Source organism: Mustela putorius, unplaced genomic scaffold (assembly GCF_011764305.1).
Source record: "Mustela putorius furo isolate JIRA1106 unplaced genomic scaffold, ASM1176430v1.1 tig00537248_pilon_pilon_pilon, whole genome shotgun sequence".
NCBI lineage: Eukaryota > Metazoa > Chordata > Mammalia > Carnivora > Mustelidae > Mustela > Mustela putorius.
The window spans coordinates 13358504-13378201 of NW_025422387.1; the positions used below are offsets into that span (position 1 = coordinate 13358504).

Sequence of the window (19698 nt, forward strand, 5' to 3'; positions counted from 1 at the left end):
GGAGAATCCACAGTTTCCAAATGACCTACATAGCTCTCTCTCCGCCCCCGCCCTCCTTCCCTCCCCCTGCCCCTCCCGAAACACACCTCCCCTGGAATTAGAGGTCCGAGGGGCCCCGTGGCCCAGCAGCCCCGTGGCCCAGCAGCCGTCATACCTGCTCTTTGATTTCCTGGAGCTTCCGGCTCTGCTCTCGGATATCATGGAGAAGCTGCAGTGCTTTGTCATCCTCCTGGGACACCTCCATCCGTGCTTGCTCCAAACTTCGCTTTAAGCTCTGAGGAAAGCAAAAATTTTAATAGGGGTACCCTGTGGTTCCTGCTCGGTTGGAAAAGATTCATTAAGGGAGCTTGCAAGCTGCTTCGCAGACACCAAGACGCTTTCAGGTGACGGAGCAAAGTTGATAACTTCCAGTTGGTTGCTGGCTCCGGCTTTTTTCATCCTGTAAAACCCCTCGGGTTCAAGAAACATCATCTCAATCTCTGTGTTCTCTCGGGTCCGGCCTGAAACTGCAAACCAGCATCAGAACCTGCCTCCTACCTCTGTCTACCTCTCCTGGCAGATACTTACTTGTGTGTTTGGGATTGAAAACCAGCAGGATCCCTTAGCCTTTCGTTAAACCACCACTGGGAGGGCTACGAAGACTTTTCCGGAATATCGGGGATTAGAGGACTCCCCGGTATAGATCCCTCTTTCAAAGTAGCAATGACTTCCTTCTCGCCTAATTGCCATTTAAGACCCCAAGGAGTCTAATTCCACCTCCTGGCTTACGTTTTCTGGACACCTTTCATCCATAAGTTTCCCTCAACGCTTCAGTGGCACTGAAATACAGATCTGAAACACATATCTGAATAACTTCACCCACCACTGAAAGGCAGCCAAATCTGGAATGGAAACATAGCAGTTATTCTTAATCAGCCACGTTCTATAGATTTCCTCTCCCTTGTGAAAAAAACTGGAAAAATGTGTGATTCAACTTCTTAAGACTGTTTAATTGGCCACATTAAAAAAACACCTGAATGAAAAATTTAACGAGACAATGGAGAAGACAGTCTACTCTTGTGAGGGAAAGGAATAAAAAAAAACAAAAACAAAACAAATCCAAAAAAAGTCATATGGTAAATAATGCGTGAGAGCCTGCCTGGGTTTTTGTTTTTTGGGTTTTTTTTTTTCCTTTTGTTTTTTACAGGCTGAGTTTTCTCATTGCTGCACTGGTTCTAAGCAATGGAAAAGAGATCTCGGGCAGATTCAAAATACATGTTCCTGTGCTCATTTAGGAGTCGGGCTCTTGAGGCTGCGGGTGGTGGACGGGATACAGGCCAGAGAGGCTGGGATGAGAGGCGCTCGGCCCCTTGGCCGCTCGCCGCAGTGACGTCGAGGCCCACGTCCAGTCTCCGCAGCCTACCTGGACTGCTGGAGCCCGGTCCTCACTGTTCTGGGACCTCCCGCCTGGCTCTGGCTACCCTGCCAATCACACAGCTTGCCTGGGAACACTCCCTCCCTCTCTCTCTCTGTCTCTACGCTCTGCCATCGGCTGTGATGTGCCTCATGAAGCCGTCACAAAACAGGATGAGACACACACAACAGCAAGGCCGCCTCCAAGGGAAGGGGGCTTTGGGGAAGGCTCACACTGCATTCTGTGATGTAGGTGGCAAGGTCCTGCTCCAGGAGGGATCTCTGAGTCTCAGAGGCCTTCAGCTCCACCTCCTTCTGACTAAGAACAGCCTCCACCTCTGACACTCTCCGATGTAACCGGGTCATTTCCTGCTCCATCTGAAACAGACACATCGACAGGTTAAAAGGGCCCGTGGAGGTCCGTTAGGAGCAATCAAATCTCAAGCAGCCTCCGAAACCACCTGGTGGTTTGGGCTGACACTAAAGTGCCAAAGGTTGGGAAGGAAATACCATTGCTTCTTCGCCCGGGGGGGTGCACAGTTCTTCGTAAGGACAGTCACCAATGCTAAGTCACTCCTCTCATCCAAGACTCGGTTCACACTTGGTCACTTCTCTAGCCCAGTGAGCAAGGAAGCCACAATCACCATTTTTCACCTGTATGCTTTTTGGGTTTGGTTGGGTTTTTGGCACGCGTCACTTTAATTTTATCCCAAATCCATCTTGATCCCCCCCATCTCCTTGCAAAGATCTAGAGGACCAATCCCGAACAGGGCAAGGAGATGTGTATTCGTCTGCACTCTTAGAGGAGTCCCAGGCAAGGAGTGGGTTTTAGGAGCTTCCAGAGAGCTGCCCTGGGGCAGGAACAGTGAGCGTTAAGAGACGTTGAGCATAGTCAACACAGTGGCCGCAGTTACATAAGCAGGAGGCTTAAAGGACTAAGAAGAGAGACTTCGCATCACTCAAAGCAGATGGGAGGCATCGCGGCCACAGGTGAGGACCCACGCCACCTGCCGGAAGAAGCAGACATCGGGCTGGGTCATGCTGAGGAACGGGCCGTTCTAAATCCAGGGCCTCCTCTGGTTAAGATTTAAAGGATTGACGGCAATGTCAAGGCCTGAATTCATCTCCCTCTGAGCTGCTGGAGGCGAGACTTCAGTGAGGGAGGGAGCGCCTCGCCCGCTCGGTATGGGTCAGGTGGCTCAGTGCCAGCAGCGGCCCCGGGCGGCTCCCTTGGCATACATTGACGGGAGGATCCTGGAGCAAGGAGGGAGGCCGGCTGCGGAAATAAATACCTTGTGACACTTGTCCTGGGAGTCTTGCAGCTCTTTGCTTTTGATGAGAAGTTTCTTTTCCATGGAGCTAGTCTTGGCAGGGGAGTCCAGACTTGACACGACAGACCTAGATAAGAAGAAAGCCAGCGTCAAGGCGGCCAGCAGGTGGTTTGGAAAAGCTACTTTCAGAAACTGCGGCAGAGATAAGGGACCTGCCAGGGTTCTGCGGCCGTCCACAGAGCTGGTTCGAGAAGCTTCTGATGACCTCAAGGCCACGAGGCAGAGAGGTGGACGGAAGCAAGAACTCTGGCTGACCTGGGTGTAAACTCAGTCGCCATGGACCTGAGGCAACGCTTCCACCCCTCCGGGCCCTGGTTGCCGTATCTGTGGGATGGGACAATGAAGGGACCGCTCACAGAGGGGAGCGTGAGCGTTAAACACACGGCGTTGTGCCTACCTGGCTTCTTTCACCTACTCACGGAACAGATACGCACTGTGCCCTTGCTCTGTTCCAGGTACCAGAACAGCTGCGAACAAGACAGCCAGGGCCCTGGCCCTCCTGGAGTAGAGCGCAGACAGCATGCATCAGGTAACCCACAACCAAAAAGTTACAGACGATGCCAAAGAAGGACACAGGGGGCTATGGTGTGAGAGAAGGAAATGGGTCAGGGACTTGGTCTAAGCAAGGGTCCCCAGGAAGGGCCTCTCTGAGTGGTGACATCTGAGCTGGGACCTGAAGGATAAGAAGGTACTAGCCATCCAAGTTCTGGAAGGAAACATGCTCCAGGGAAGGGGACTAAGATGCAAAGGCCCTGAGGCGAGTGAGCTTACACTGCAAGTACCTAACAAACATCATCAGTAACAATACTGATCAAATTATTGGTTCTTCTAGCCCCAAGCTAGCCAATTTGGTTCTGTTCCGTTTTATAAAAACAGCTAAAGCAGGTGGCTGGGTGGCTCAGTCAGTTAAGTGTTTGCCTTTAGCTCACATCATGATCTCAGGGTCCTGGGATAAAGCCCCACGTTGGGCTCCCTGCTCTGCAGGGAGTCTGTTTCTCCCTCTCCCAACTCACATTCTCGCTCGTTCTGCTCTCTCTCTCTCAAATAAAAAATTTTTTAAAAAATAAATAAAGACCAAAACCCCAGCTAATGCTTATTATGGTGAGCCAAGTAAGTCCCCCACCCCTAACTTGTCTGTCTCCTGATCCCCGGAACCTGTGAATCCATTACTTGGCATTGAGTCAAGGGACTCAAAAGGGACTTTGCAGAGGGGCTAAGGTAAGAGTTCTGAGATGGGGAGATTATCTTAGATTTCTGGGCAGATGTGATGTTATCACAAGGGTCCTTCAGAGACAAAAGTAGAGGAGGGAAGGCAATGTGACAGCAGAAGTCAGGTCAGGGTCAGAGAAAGAGAGAGAGAGAGAGAGAGAGTCAAAGATGTGAAGCTGCTAGCTTTGAAGGCCGAGGAAGGGGCCCGGAACCAAAGAATCTAGGTGGCCTCTAGAAGCTGGGAAAGGTAAGGAATCAATTCTCTCCTAGAGGCTCCACAGAGCACAACCCTGTCTACACCCTGGTTGTCAGCCCAGAAAAACTCATCTTGGATTCCTGGCATCCAGAACTCCAAGGTGATAGTTCATGCTGTTTTAAGCTACTTATTTGAGGCAATATGTTACAGCAGCAATAAGAGACTGGTACACTTCCTAAGCACAGACTACACACAGGGCTCCAGCCTGAAGCTAGCTGGGTCTTAACTCTTTATCCTCTATCATTCTATGAGGCAAGCTGCCAAGTGGCAAATGATCTCTGCTGGTCTCTACGGAGAGCTGGAGGTGAGGACAGGCACACCTGACAGAGTGCCCAGGATGGCATCATGAAAAGAATGCAGCATGGCCTCCCGAGAGGGGGCTAGAAGGAGACCCTCTCCACAGAAAGGAGGCGCTTACCCATACATGTATATGTCACTCACACACTCTGCCTCGTCCCGAGAAGCAGTGAGTTAGGGGTGGAGAGGACACCTCTTACTCAGGGCAGCTGCCCTCAGGGACTGGCACCCTGGGCATGAACCCTGGGGTGGGTGAAGGGTAAGAGGAGAGGAATAGCCAGCAGAGTTCTTGGGCTCAGAGGGACATGTGACAGAGCCCACCACCGTCCCACGTGCCCATTTTTGTTGCCTTGGTAACAGGGTTGCAAGAGCCGGTCATCGGTGAGCACTCACTTCTTACCAGCGAGTGAAATTCTGCTCTGATGCCCCAAACTACTTCCTGGCCTACATGAGGTCTGTTTCCTGCAGCAACTTAGCCCTCTCTCCCTGGCCCAGTGGCAAGGGCTGGCACGGCAGGGCTGGCCGGCTGGCTGTACCCCATGACGGCTCCCTACATTCACGCTGCAGTGGACACCCAGAGGCATGCTGCTCTGTTCAAAATCTGACTCTGCCACTCAGGGAGCCTCAGTCTCCTCATCTGTGAAATGGAGATAATTCTCAACCTACTTCAAAGAGTTCTTGGGAGGGTTAAATGAGATCAGCCGGATATCACCCTTGGTGCAGCGCCTGGCACATTATAAGGGCTCAATAAATGTCAACCATGGCTACCATCATTGTCATTTCTATCATCACAACCCATGCAACAGTGTAAATAAATACTACATGCCTCACAGGCCTAGAACAGTTGTTTGAAATAGTAAAACTCGGGGGGCTGAAAGTATTCCGTGCTATTATTCACATTAAAACAAATGTTGATTGTTCACAGAAATGGGCAAGAGGGATTGAAATCCAGAAACAAATTTTTTGACAGCACTTTGGGCAAAAAATTTTAATCTAGTTCTAGAGCTCTCACTAGACTATTTTCTATCTAAAATCTAGTCAAAACCCACACACATGCACACTTTTTCTTTTTAATCTGATATGAAATGCGTTGCTTGGCATGACCTTGGGCTGCCTTTGCTACTTCCTATATTCCTCACTTCTCTGTGTTGGGTAGGCTAGAGAAGGAGACCCAAACCCCCCAAGGAGGGAGGGATGATCCACACATGCGGTCCCCGGTCCTTTAGTAATCAGGAGACACCCACATGTCACTAAGTTACACCCTGACCTGGGTCAGCGACAATAGCAAAGGTCATAGCTCTTTGCGCCTGAACACAGCACCTTCTAGAAGAACGATTACAGGGGGTGCATGATGTTGGGGTGGGAAGTGGCCCCAAGACTTGATAACAAATGAAGGACAGGATCCAGCAGTATTTACTTTTTAAAGTGCGTTGCTGTAGGTATAAAAGCTGATTGCTTATTCAAACAAAAAACAAAAACAACAAAAAAAAGCGTTTCTAGGTCACTCATTAATGAGGCCCAGAATCAAGGGGATATGCGCCCCCCACCCACCTGCACTCATGGGAGACCGTCAGACAGCTCTCCTCGCCTCCTGAGGTCCAGATCCCTCTTTTTATTTTGATAGCTATTTTGATGCTTGACAAATGTTCAGTGTTTAGAAGTTCTAAGTACAGAATTCAGTAAAGTGTCAGGATATAAAATCAATGCACAGAAATCAGTTGCATTTCTCTACACCAACAACAAGACAGAAGAAAGAGAAATTAAGGAGTCCATCCCATTTACAATTGCACCCAAAACCATAAGATACCTAGGAATAAACCTAACCAAAGAGGCACAGAATCTATACTCAGAAAACTATAAAGTACTCATGAAAGAAATTGAGGAAGACACAAAGAAATGGAAAAATGTTCCATGCTCCTGGATTGGAAGAATAAATATTGTGAAAATGTCTATGCTACCTAAAGCAATCTACACATTTAATGCAATTCCTATCAAAGTACCATCCATCTTTTTCAAAGAAATGGAACAAATAATTCTAAAATTTATATGGAAAAGACCTCGAATACCAAAGGGATATTGAAAAAGAAAGCCAAAGTTGGTAGCATCACAATTCCGGACTTCAAGCTCTATTACAAAGCTGTCATTATCAAGACAGCATGGTACTGGCACAAAAACAGACACATAGATCAATGGAACAGAATAGAGAGCCCAGAAATAGACCCTCAACTCTATGGTCAACTAATCTTCAACAAAGCAGGAAAGAATGTCCAATGGAAAAAAGACAGCCTCTTCAATAAATGGTGTTGGGAAAATTGGACAGCCACATGCAGAAAAATGAAATTGGACCATTTCCTTACACCACACACGAAAATAGACTCAAAATGGATGAAGGACCTCAATGTGTGAAAGGAATCCATCAAAATCCTTGAGGAGAACACAGGCAGCAACCTCTTCGACCTCAACCGCAGCAACATCTTCCTAGGAACATCACCAAAGGCAAGGGAAGCAAGGGCAAAAATGAACTATTGGGATTTTATCAAGATCAAAAACTTTTGCACAGCAAAGGAAACAGTTAACAAAATCAAAAGACAACTGACAGAATGGGAGAAGATATTTGCAAACGACATATCAGATAAAGGACTAGTGTCCAAAATCTATAAAGAACTTAGCAAACTCAACACCCAAAGAACAAATAATCCAATCAAGAAATGGGCAGAGGACATGAACAGACATTTCTGCAAAGAAGACATCCAGATGGCCAACAGACACATGAAAAAGTGCTTCATATCACTCGGCATCAGGGAAATACAAATCAAAACCACAATGAGATATCACCTCACACCAGTCAGAATGGCTAAAATAAACAAGTCAGGAAATGACAGATGCTGGCGAGGATGCGGAGAAAGGGGAACCCTCCTACACTGTTGGTGGGAATGCAAGCTGGTGCAGCCACTCTGGAAAACAGCATGGAGGTTCCTCAAAATGTTGAAAATAGAACTGCCCTATGACCCAGCAATTGCACTACTGGGTATTTACCCTAAAGATACAAACGTAGTGGTCCAAAGGGGCACGTGCACCCGAATGTTTATAGCAGCAATGTCCACAATAGCCAAACTATGGAAAGAACCTAGATGTCCATCAACAGATGAATGGATCAAGAAGATGTGGTATATATACACAATGGAATACTATGCAGCCATCAAAAGAAATGAAATCTTGCCATTTGCGACAACATGGATGGAACTAGAGCGTATCAAGCTTAGCGAAATAAGTCAAGCGGAGAAAGACAACTATCATATGATCTCCCTGATATGAAGAAGTGGTGATGCAACATGGGGGCTTAAGTGGGTAGGAGAAGAATAAATGAAACAAGATGGGATTGGGAGGGAGACAAACCATAAGTGACTCTTAATCTTACAAAACAAACTGAGGGTTGCTGGGGGGAGGGGGGTTGGGAGAAGGGGGGGGTGGGGTTATGGACATTGGGGAGGGTATGTGCTTTGGTGAGTGCTGTGAAGTGTGTAAACCTGGCAATTCACAGACCTGTACCCCTGGGGATAAAAATACATGTTTATAAAAAAAAATAAATAAATAAAATAAAATAAAGAAGTTCTAAGTACAGCAATTAAGAGCTCTTCAGAATAAAGGTGCTAAAGAAATCTCTCTCTCTCTTTTTTTTTAAGGATAAATAAAAATCACACCTAAAAAAAAAAAGCTATGGTAAGAATGCTGGTACTGAACCCAGACTGTACCTAAGGCTGGAGGAATGGAGTAGGGGTAAAGGTCCTCACGGCTTTCTGGAACTTCCCTGGTCTTCAACCAGGCTGCACATTAGAATCGCCTGGGAAGATTTTATAAAATACTGATGTAAGGCAGTGAAAATATTCCACGGGATACTATGATGGTGGGTCCAGGTCCTTACACATTTGTCCAAACTCATAATCCACACACTAACAGTGAGCTCTAAGGTCAACTGTGTGATGATGATGTGTGCCTGTAGGTTCCGCGACTATAACGAGAATACGCTCTTGGTGGGAGATGTTGATGATGGGGGAGGCTGTGCCCATTTGGGAGTAAATAGGAAACCTCTACACCTCTTGCTACTATCGCTGGGAACCTAAAACTGCTCTCAAAAATATAAAGTCTTATAAAAAACAACAACAACAACAAAAGACCCTGATATACAGGACCCAACTAGACCAATTAAACCAGAGACTGACTGGGAGAGGAGGCCGGGCAGCGCCATTTTATTAAGCTCTTGGGTAATTCTAATGTACAAAGAGGATTGAGAAGCAGGATGCTAATTAGAAGAAAGCACCTGCAATTTCAGGTCTAGGGATTTAAAACTCATGGTATGACTGTCCCCAGCATTCAGCTCGAGGTGGCATTTTAGCCAGGCCACTTGGTACTGGTGCCTTTTGGTCACTCCTTGAGTGGGGACACAATTCTGAAGTTCATCATGGTGGACTATGAATTTCAAGACAATGTGCAGATTTCAGACAGTGATTAAAGATATTCTTACCCTTATTTTTAATATGTCACTATGCCATTTCCACAAATTACTTCTGTAAGAGAAACATACTAGGGACAGGTATGGCTCAACATATTTGTATTCTACTTATTTCTCATGTAGTCTCCTACTTAGGAAAGTCAGAATTCCCATTCTCAAACAAGCAGCAATGTAGGAGAGAGAATTAATGCCACTATCTTTGTCATCAATGATAGTTTCCATTCATTGAGACTTAACTATGCATCAGGCACTATACTTGTTATAACTTTATGAAACTTTATGAGTTACAAGTTACGTCACTGAACTCACTCAACAATCCTGTAGGATGGCACTGAAGTTAAGGGAATGGCTTTTTCCTATGGCCTCTACATGTTCCTACCCCATTACAATGATGTGGGCGCCGGTGTGGGGCAGCAGAACTGGGTTTTGCTTCAAAGTTGGGTTCTGCAACCCAACGGCCATAGGTTCAAATCCTGACTCTGCTACTTCTCGGCTGTTCAGCCTTAGACAAACCCAAGAGAAGCAACCCAAGAACAGCGCTGCAGAGACCCAGAGGAGTGAGCTTACAGGAGAAAGGGAAATGGATCACTCAAAGGAAGGTAACTTCTATCTGTGACTGGCTGAGGGCAATGCTGGAAGGGCAGCTCAAAGGCTGAGTCCAATGCAGTCCGGGTGCCCAAGAACTTCCATTCAGGTCAGTCCATAGTCACCTCCAGGAACAGCTCAACGCACACACAAGAGCAACTCTTCCTCCTTCATTTGGTGGCTCGAGGGGGGGTAATTAAATAGGAAACAGTACAGATTTCAAGGGCCCAAGCTGGTTCATGCTCGGGGCTCGATGAGATGCAGTACAATAAGGATGCTAATAAAAGAACATGCAGCCTGCCCACACTTTGCTTGCCTACTCCTCCCGGCCACATCTCTGATACACAGCCAGTTAAACCCATGGAGAGAAAAGGCACTTCTGAGCAGCGGGAACATGCAGCCAGCCGCCCACACACAGCAGTGCTGTCTCTTCGAGCACGAAGCCAAGTTTGGGTTTTCCTCTTTTTTTCCAGCTTCTATTTTCTAGAAAAATTTACTCTGAAATCAACATCTCTTCCTGATATACACATCTGCTTTATAATTACAGGGGCCCAAAAAGTATTAATAGAGGTAATGGTATATGACACACCAAGGGAAGGTCGGGTGCGGTGGGTTCTGCTGCAGCGGAAAGAGTATTTGCTTAAAATGTGTTAGATGTGACCTAAAAATTGCTTTCCATGTAACTTCAACATTTAAGTACAAATGATAAAATATAGTTTTCCCGGTGTCTATAATAATCCACATGACTCAAAAAAATTCCTTAATAAAGCTACCAAGAGAATGCTTCCTAGCTGAAGAGGAGATAATCCGTACTTCCATCTTCAAGGAAGCCTAAGCATTGAGTATCTCTGGTCACTGCTATAATAATGAAGATCATGCTTAAGCCATCAAGCCAACCATTTATTCCCTTGGGAAGAGGAACCTGAGATTGCAGAAGATACCACCAGATCCCAGAGGACACAGATCACAAATCACAGATCTTCTCGAGATAACCAAGAACAGATACTTGAGTCTAAACCCAGGGAATCAAAATTAGCTCAGCTGAGGGCCCTACCTTAATTGTGGCCAACAGCACTAAAAATACATGCAACAGCAAGATGTAATATGGTGCAAAAAATAAAACACTCATCAGCATTCTGTTCCGAAAATATATTGGCTTTTAAGATTGAGCATTCTGAAATTTATGAACTAACTTTATAAGCCCATTTAAAAATACACAAGTGGTGTCCATCATGAACACTTGGAAATATTAAAAATATGGCTCTACTAAACTTTCAGCGTCTAGCTAGCTTTGGGGCACCCTTACGTACCCATCTACACCACTCTCTCCCAAACACACACACAGCAGTGGTCTCTGGCTAAATTAGAGCATTTGCTTGGAACGATTAATATGTAACTCTAGAAGCATTTATTTAAAGTCACATAATTAATGGAAATGTAGCTACTGGTGGGACTTCTCACACAGTCCGCACCTCTAAGCCAGTGCCCCGCTGTGTGGGTTAATGCCATACTTCCCCCTCCTTCCTGGACAGCCGCAGGGGCCTAACTTATCTCGTTGAGTCCAGTTCTTACTGCCTTTCCATCCACCACACTCAGTCAATGAGAACCACACGTATCACGTCCCCACTCAGAATCCAAACCTGAAGGCCCATCCAACCTCAAAACCCAGCTCCCCATGTGCCCAGAAGCTCCACCCTCCGGGTTCTGTGCTCACTGGACACCTGCAGGCTAGTCCTGGCCTCGGGGATCTAGCTGGTCATTCCCCACCCCAGGTTCTAACTTCTTTGCAGCCCTCACCATCATCCGCAAATCTCTTATTTATGAACTTATTTATCCTCTGTCTCCCCCAACAGAAAGCTAGCTTCTTGAGGGCAGGGACCCTGTCTGTCTTGTTCAGTTATGCCGCAAGGCCTAGAGCAGTGTATTTGCGGAGTGACTGAATGGGTGAATGAATGGTATGCCAAATATTTCTGTGCCCCAGGCAGCCTCAGTGAAAGGTCACAGTGGACAAAGGAATCCAAAACAAGAAGTATGCAGAATCAATGCTGGCACGATAAAGCTTTCTGGCCCTTGCCTGGGAGGTGCCCAGATATACTGGTTCTAGGACAGCAGTGTCATGATGACACACACACTCTTCCCTCCAGGGGACACTCAAGCACTGGGGGATGGGTGGGAGTACGTGCCACCCAGGTTGGGCATAGCCCATTTCCCCAGCACCAAGTTCCAGACCCCACTGGAACTAGATCCCACCATAAGCCTCGAGCATGTTTTATGGAAGGAACCGGTTTAGCTAACACATCACAGACTCCATTCAGAGTAAAAAATTGGATGGAGATATTAGGACATCTGTCAGGAACCCCACGTGGAGCCTGATTGTCTCAATGGGCAGAAACCAGCAAGATGTCTTTATAAACTCTAGCAGGGACAAAGGGAGAATTGAAAGCATCTGTCGGCCCATCCTCACCCCAAAACAAGAAGAATGTGAAACGACACTCACTCTGCTCCAGGTGCTAACACCACATATTCCGTGTGCTCCCCCCAACAAACCTAGCAGGTAAGTGCTCTAACAACCCCTACTCTATACATGATGGGATTGATGCTGGGAGAAGCTAAATGCCTCATTCACACAGGTGGTGAGCAGCAGGGCCTAGATGGGAACCCACATCTTCGATTCCAAAGCCTGGGCTTTTAAGGAGTGTACCATAGTTTCTGCCCCAAAACAAAGAATACTTATGTCAACTCTAAAGTTAAAAGTTGGAAAAGTTGGCCATTTTTTGCCACATGCAAGATGCATGAACTTTAAGAAGTAACTCAAGCTTTGGGGCGTCTGGGTGGCTCAGTTGGTTGAGCATCCAGTTCTTGATTTCGGCTCAGGTCATGATCTCAGGGTTGTGAGATCAAGCCCTGCATTGGGCTCTACACTCAGCATGGAGACTGCTTGGGATTCTCTCCCTCCCTCTGCCTCTGCCCTGTCCTGGCTTCTCCCCCAAATAATAAATAAATCTTAAAAAACCCAAGCTTCATGATCAGTTTCCTTATCTATCAAACAATGGGTGCTTCTGGGTTTAAGCAAGAATGTCAAGCGCTTGAAATAGTGCCATAGTGAATTCTCAGCAGGAGCCACTCTTTCGCCCTTATTATTAGGCGAGCCCGTAGGCCCCACACAATCCAGCCAAGTCACAACTGTTAGAGGCAGGACAGCACAGTGCTCCTGGAGCCAGGGATGGCTCTAAGTCTTCAATGTGTTACTACGTGCAAGAAATCAGGAAAAGAACTCAGTCTGCCTGAGGCTCAAGTGTCCTCCTCTGGAAACAGGGTTAATACCTACTACCACGCAGAGTGATGGCCAGACTGGGAAGACCGAGTGAGACAATGCATGTAAGGCACTCAGCACAGCTCTAGGCACACAAGAAGTGCTCGCTAGAGGACAGCCTCCATTAGCACTTGTGCAGAAGGAACTGGCATAATCCCTGGCCACTTCAGTGTACTTCAATTTGACAAATGTTCTTTGAAGACCTGCCAAGGGCGACGCACTGTTTCAGGCAGGAGGTGGAAGACATGATGGTCCCTGTCGTCAGTGAGTGTTGAGCAGTGTGCCCAGACACAGGGGAGGAGAAGGAGGTATGAATGAAAAGGAAGGCTGGGGTCTTGGCATACCAGGCTTGAATACCAAGTTCAGGAGCGGCCATTAATTCTGCGCACACTGTGATGCCATTGAAGGTCTGAGTAGGAGAATGACATCATCCAATTTGTGCTTTGGAAGAATTCCACCCTCTGTGGAGAATGGATCAAAGCTGGGAAAACTGGAGGCAGGGAAATTGGTTAGGAGACTACTGCACCAGTCCAAGCAAAGCTCTATGAGGGGTGGCAGTAAGGAACAGAAAGAAAGGCGTAAACGCAAGTGTCATCCTAGAGGTCCAGCTTAGAGACAGGACCTGGCAAATGATGGGCTAAAGGGGGAAGATGGAAAGTAGCTTCAGATGACTCTGTTTTCTTGTCTAAAAGGGTTGAGAGAGTAGTAGTTTGATGAAACAAGGAAACCAAACTGGCACCTACTGGCTCACTGAGTGAGCAAAGAAGCCTGTCTGTGTTGGGAGGAAACAGAGGACAGGGACATTGAGAAACTGGTAGAACATCCTGGCCACAATGAACACAGGGCACACAGGGAGGAAAGTCAAGAGGAAGTGAGAGTGTAAGTCATATAAGCAAGACCAAGCTAAAAAGGCAATTCCTGGAACCTGAGGAGATGGTACAGCATTTCAAGAATCCAGAACAGAAGACAACAGCCAGGAAGCAGTGAGACTGGCAGGCAGAGAGGTAGGAGGGAAGACCGAGCTTCCACAACACAGAAGAGAAGCAAGCACAAAGTTTCAAGACACACGTGGTAAATGACGGTATCACATGGCAAGGTGGGGATCACTGGCTTTGGAGTTCGGGTGGAATCAGTGGCTTCTCAAACAGCAGTTTCCATAAGGTTGGAGAGATTGGAAAAGAGGCACAGAGTGAAGGCTATTCTTTGATGAAGCTGGTCAGAGACAGGAAGGTGACGGAGGTCAGGAGACAAAAGACAAGTAAAACGGAGAGAATGGCGAGAAATTCACTTAGGCGAAGGAAGAGGTGCCAAACTGGCGCAGAGCTTGGGAACACATAGCACCACTTAGTCAATTACTGTCTTCTTAAGGGAGCCGAGGCAACCATGCAAATTAGCATGTGTAGGCCAGCAAAAAACGCACTTGACAGATCTTTTGGAGCCTAATCTTCAGGATTGGGCTAGGCTCATTTGGATTAGATTTCCTAAAGGTATCTTTAAGATAAACAAGAAGGCGGCAGAATGGTCCTGCCAGGCCCGCGAGGCAAGCACGTACAGTCTAAATAGAGAACAGAATAAGGCAAGTAGAACAAGATGTGCTTGACTAAGGGAAAGAAGAAATTGAATAAGAAGAGAGAACCCAACACAACAGACAGAGGCAAAGATCCGATATCTAGTCTGGATGATGGTAAAAATGGAAGAAACACAGAGACCTGGAGGACAGGAACCACGGGCCAGAGCTAGTTACAGTTTGTTTGTTTGTTTGTTTGTTTTTTAACATATTTAGGAAGTACAGAAGATGCATACACTTGTGTACTATAGCACATTCTGTTACTGTTGCTGACTATTTAAAAAAACAACAACTCAAAAGACAGATGAGGCTTTTTGCAATAGGGATCTGGAAGTAGCAGGGACAGTAACAGACAGCCCTGGGTTGGACAGGGAAATAAAGACAGTTTTTAAGGGAAGACTTCCCCACCCTTCCAAGTATTTCAGTAAAAGAGAAGTAGGACCGCTTCGAGAATTCAGGCCATCTTCTGCTGGAATAAGCCATCCCCAGGATAAATGACAGAAGGCAGCTGGGAGTATAAAACATAGATTTGCATAGACACGGATCATAGAGTCATCAACAAATTGAAAGCTGCAGCCATAAAAATGATTTGGACCAGTTCACCAAATGCTTATTGAGCGCTTTGCATATGATCAGCCCGAAGCCTCCGTAGAGAGCAAGGTCAACACAGTTCCCTCAGCTCACCAAGCTTACACTCAAGCAAAAAAACTTCCAGGAGAGAATAACTACTCATGTGTTTATGTGAGCACACACACACCCCAGGGAAGAATCTCCAAATGAGAGGAGGCAGAATTTTTTTTTTTTTAAATGCAAGAGCTACATCATCTACCTACTCAAAAAACTTGCAGAGATTGAAAACAAAACTCAGCAATTAGACTGCCTCTCGGCTCTCATTCCACCCTGCCCCAACCCCACTGCTCATCATTCCCCACAATGGGCCTCTACTTCCTACAAGCATGTAAACCTGGGGACCCCACACAAATTCCCTAATTTTTCCTGTCGGCAGCATTGATACCTCGTGGCATAGAACAGTGGCTAACAGACTCGAGCTGCCACAGCATCTGGATTCAACTTCTAGCTGAGAGGCTCAGGGCTACATGATCCTGGGGAAGTTGCTTATCCTCTCCATGTCTCCGTTTCCTTACATGTAAGATGGGAATAATGACACTATCTTCTTTGTGGGTCATTGTGCAATTTAAATGAGTTCATCAGTGTAAAGTGCTTAGAACAGAGCCTAGTATAGTGATGGTGCCCTGTATGGATGGGCTGTTGTTACCACTTGAACCTACCTGAAATGCTCTCTACGTTTCTCTCCCTTCATCCAAATCTACTGTTTTCTAAAAAGCCAAATATTTTACCTCCAATTAGTGTGCAAACACACTCAGTCTCCAACACAGGTATTTACTGATGGTCTACCATGTCCTATGCTCCAAGGGAACCAGGATGAATCAGACCCAGCCCAGCTCTTGAGATCGGAAATGGAAAGACATTCCAGTGAAGATCATGACTGGAGGTGCCTGGGTGGCTCAGTGGGTTAAAGCCTCTGCCTTCGGCTCAGGTCATGATGCCAGGGTCCTGGGATTGAGCCCCACATTGGGCTTTCTGCTCAGCAGTGAGCCTGCTTCCCCCCCTCACTCTGCTTGCCTCTCTGCCTACTTGTGATCTCTCTCTGTCAAATAAATAAATTTAAAAATCTTAAAAAAAAAAAAAAAAGATCATCACTGTAACTTGGCAAGAACTGTGAGTTAACATTACCCATTAAGTGACCCTATCAGGAAGGCTGCCTTCCTCTCCTGACTCCTCAAACAGTCAGATACCCCATTTGTACCATGATGTTCTTCAGGAAAGTTGTTTGCCCTGTGTCCTCTGGACTGTTTCACACATATATGCCTTGACCTGTTCAATTTGATGGAAAGGCACCCATTCTAGACTGGGCCTTCTATTTCTATCCCCCAATCCACTCTGCCCCCACAACTGCATTTTACCTGCAAGTATCTGGCCACTGCATATGAGCTTGTGGTCGGTCAGGATGTTTAAGCTTCTCTAGCAGAAAATTCCTGGGATCTGGGAGGTTGGGTTTCTGCTCTGGCACAACTGGACTACTTAATTACTGCTGAGGTCCTTCCATAGCCTCTCGGTATAAACAGAGGGACACTAGACACATACAAACCAGCAAACTAGCAATAACAAAAATAATGACAGTGAACATTTACTGAGAATTTTCCATGTCCCAAGTCCTAGGTCAAGTGCTTTATGGGTTTCATATAATCCTCCCAAAAGCCCTAAGAGAAAGGGATCATTCCCCCCTTCCCTCACTTTGCAGTTGAGGAAATGGGCATGCAAAGGTTCGCCGACAGAGCAAGGAAGAGGTACCAAAAACTGGTTCCCTGAAAATCTGGGAAGCAATGGTGGAAGTCATTTTTTGTTCCTCCACTGTGTTTAGATGGCTGGCTCCCAAATGAAACTTCCGACCACCCAGAAAGATAGGAAAGAGGCCTGAGCCAAAAGGAAGAGAGAGCCCCCCTTCCTAAAAAACAGCCTATTCAGATACTGGCATCCCACATATTCCAACCTCATCGAGATCTCTTTGCTCCTCCAAGATTTCCTAGTTCCCCAAAAGCATCAAACCAGCATGTGTAAAACTAACACAAAATATAAAACCGACTGGTTTTTCCCTTCTAGAGTTTATACTGAAGGTTTGCAGAAAGGCATGGTTTCAGCCAGGGCTTAAATGAGACAATATCTCCAATCTAGGAAGAAGAAGGGACCTAAAGAAATGTACCTCTGCTGACAGGGGAGGGAAGGGAGCTGGGATCCATTTTATTTTTAAACCTTTAACATATTGTAAAATTCAAGCAAATAGAGGCTCAGAGAAACACCCAGGCATCCAGAGCTTGGGGATGTGGCCTGGGTTATTGGCAGTTAAAAAGAAAGAGGCACGAGACAGAAACTCCCTCACCCCAGCACCAGCTTCGCCAGAATCCCACCCCAAAGACAACCAAAACCAGTCTTGTCGAATCTCTCCTGCTCCCTCCAACTCAAGCTGCGAGCAACGCCCACGATACTTCAGACACAGAATGCTGAGATCAAGATTCTTGCTAAGCTTAAAATAATGATGCGCTCCATGGCGGGCTTAAAAACTGTCTGGGGTCCCAAAAAAGGATCCTAAAAAGCAACGAACGATCAAAACAATTAAAATCATTCTCACGACCAGAGCCTCTGTGAAAACTCCCCATTCATTCAGCTCCACCTCTGAACATTTCATTCAGTTTGCTGGTAACAGATCTGGGGTCAGTTTCCCCAGCGCAGCACCCAGCATCTGCCATCTCCTCGGCAGTGTGAAGAGTGAGTAACGGCACAGGTAATCCCTGTGTGTAAATCAAAACCTGTGATTCTGAGAGTGGGGAGGGGAGAAGGAGATGTTTGGTAAGATGCAGCAGGTCCCCAGTGGCACCCCCCGAAAATGCCTCCTCCCACCTCTAAATGAATTTTGTCTATATGTCCGCAGAACTGCAGAGGCTTCTGATTAATTTCACCACTGCCTCTTTTAATGAATTTCTAAATAATGATAATGCCATTGGTCCAGGGTCACCTACATCCAACAGGTGGAGTGGATTTCTACAAGGACACAGTAGGCTTTTACCCGCAGGGCTGCCCATGGCCGAAGAGCCAAATCCGACAGCAAGATCACATTCAAAGACACAGGATGAAAGAATTTCTTTCTGATTCCAACCCCAAACTGCCAGGGCAAAGAAATTAAAGTTCCCCAAAAGCAGGAATACTCCAGTCCCATCTTCCAGGTAAGAAATACGTGCTTTTGTTTGTGTGGACTTTTTTTCTTTTTTTATGAGAATCTCATTCAGCATTCTGTTGGGGCACGAGCAGACGCTCGTGTTGTGCTCTAGAGATGTATTGTGAACTATCAAAGGTGAAATAGCCTATCTTCAAATACAATGAGCAGTATAAACACAATCTGGGGGAAAGGATCATGAGCAAATTATACCAACAAATATTTATGGAGTCCCTGGGCCTGAAGACTGAGATGTCCCCCCTGTCAGAGAGCTCCCTAAACTGAGCTTTCTGTGAAGGGCAGATGCAGTTCCAGGCTTCCCGTGTGATAAGCCATTCATCACACACTGCTTCAGATTGATTGCAATGGCTAAGATCCCCCACAGCATTCCGCCTTTACCCTGAAAATCGAATTCCCTCAAATCCTCCCTAGTTTTTCAGATCAGTAGCACCCCAAGCAAGCTTTCATTCTGAGCCGGCCAGCCCACTGCTAACCAGAACTGGAACTCCCCACACACCTCCCTCCAGTCCAACGTGTGACCTTCAGGGTGCTGCGCGTGTCCACGTTAAGTTGCCCACCAACCACGCGTCCTTTAGCGCTGGGCCTCCACTTCTGCCCTGTTCTTCAAATGCCCTACTGGGCCATTTCAAATCCATCTGATGGCACATTCAACAGCTAGTTAGCTCTCTGCCTGCTCTCCTACCATCCAGACTGTTTTTGGAGTTGCAGAGCAAATAAGCCAGAAAGGCACAGCCAATGCTACCAAAATCCAAACCCGGATGTTAAACCCAGAGCCCAGGGGAGAAGGAAAGTAGGACCACCTCAGCATATTTCAATACAAAAATCTCTCTCCCATTCACTCGCAGCCCACTACCTTATTTCATCTCAAGCGCCCAGTCCCCCGACGATGGTCTGAAATCTTTTGAGGAACATCAGTGTCAAAATAGCACCCATGGGGAGACACCATCCAAGAACCAACGCATGCCTTCAAATCGATCTCTGAACAGGCACAACAAATTGGGAATGGATGCTGCCAAGGAGAAAATCAAATTCTGCTTGTCTCCTAAGTGGGCAGCAACTAATTACCTAATGTTACCCCCACAGCCTCCAAGTGAGAAAGCCAGGGCATCGGGGGGATAACACAGCCGGTCCAAGACCTTCCCGGGGAACTCGTGCCTCTGAACGCAGAATGTCACAGGATCACAAAACGAAGCAAGACACGGAGCTCCTATATCCACAGAAGCTACTGCGTTTTATAGAAATGCCCGGAGGCTGGAAGCCAGGACCCTCCAGTCCCGGGTGCGGTGTGAATGCGTTTTTCATGAGCTTTTTCAAGAATGGAGAAAAGACCTGTCATGTTGAGAGGTTTACAGTGATGTTTCTACTTCCATTTTCTAGGCTCCGGGTTGGTTTGTTTGTTTTCCCTGTGAAGCCCAGTTTCTGGGAAT

General features: G+C 46.7%; 1 protein-coding gene across 10 annotated transcripts in view; it reads right to left on the reverse strand.

Annotated features, from left to right (window-relative positions):
- The window catches only part of CIT (citron rho-interacting serine/threonine kinase), a 167727-nt gene that overhangs the window by 83930 nt on the left and 64099 nt on the right, over nucleotides 1-19698 (reverse strand). For all 10 annotated transcript variants that reach the window (XM_045073762.1, XM_045073767.1, XM_045073766.1 and 7 more), the window contains 3 exons: nucleotides 2685-2790; nucleotides 1627-1770; nucleotides 155-274 (listed from right to left, as the gene is read on the reverse strand). In XM_045073762.1, coding sequence (XP_044929697.1) covers nucleotides 155-274; nucleotides 1627-1770; nucleotides 2685-2790 — 370 coding nt within the window. The remainder of the gene's footprint in view (nucleotides 1-154; nucleotides 275-1626; nucleotides 1771-2684; nucleotides 2791-19698) is intronic.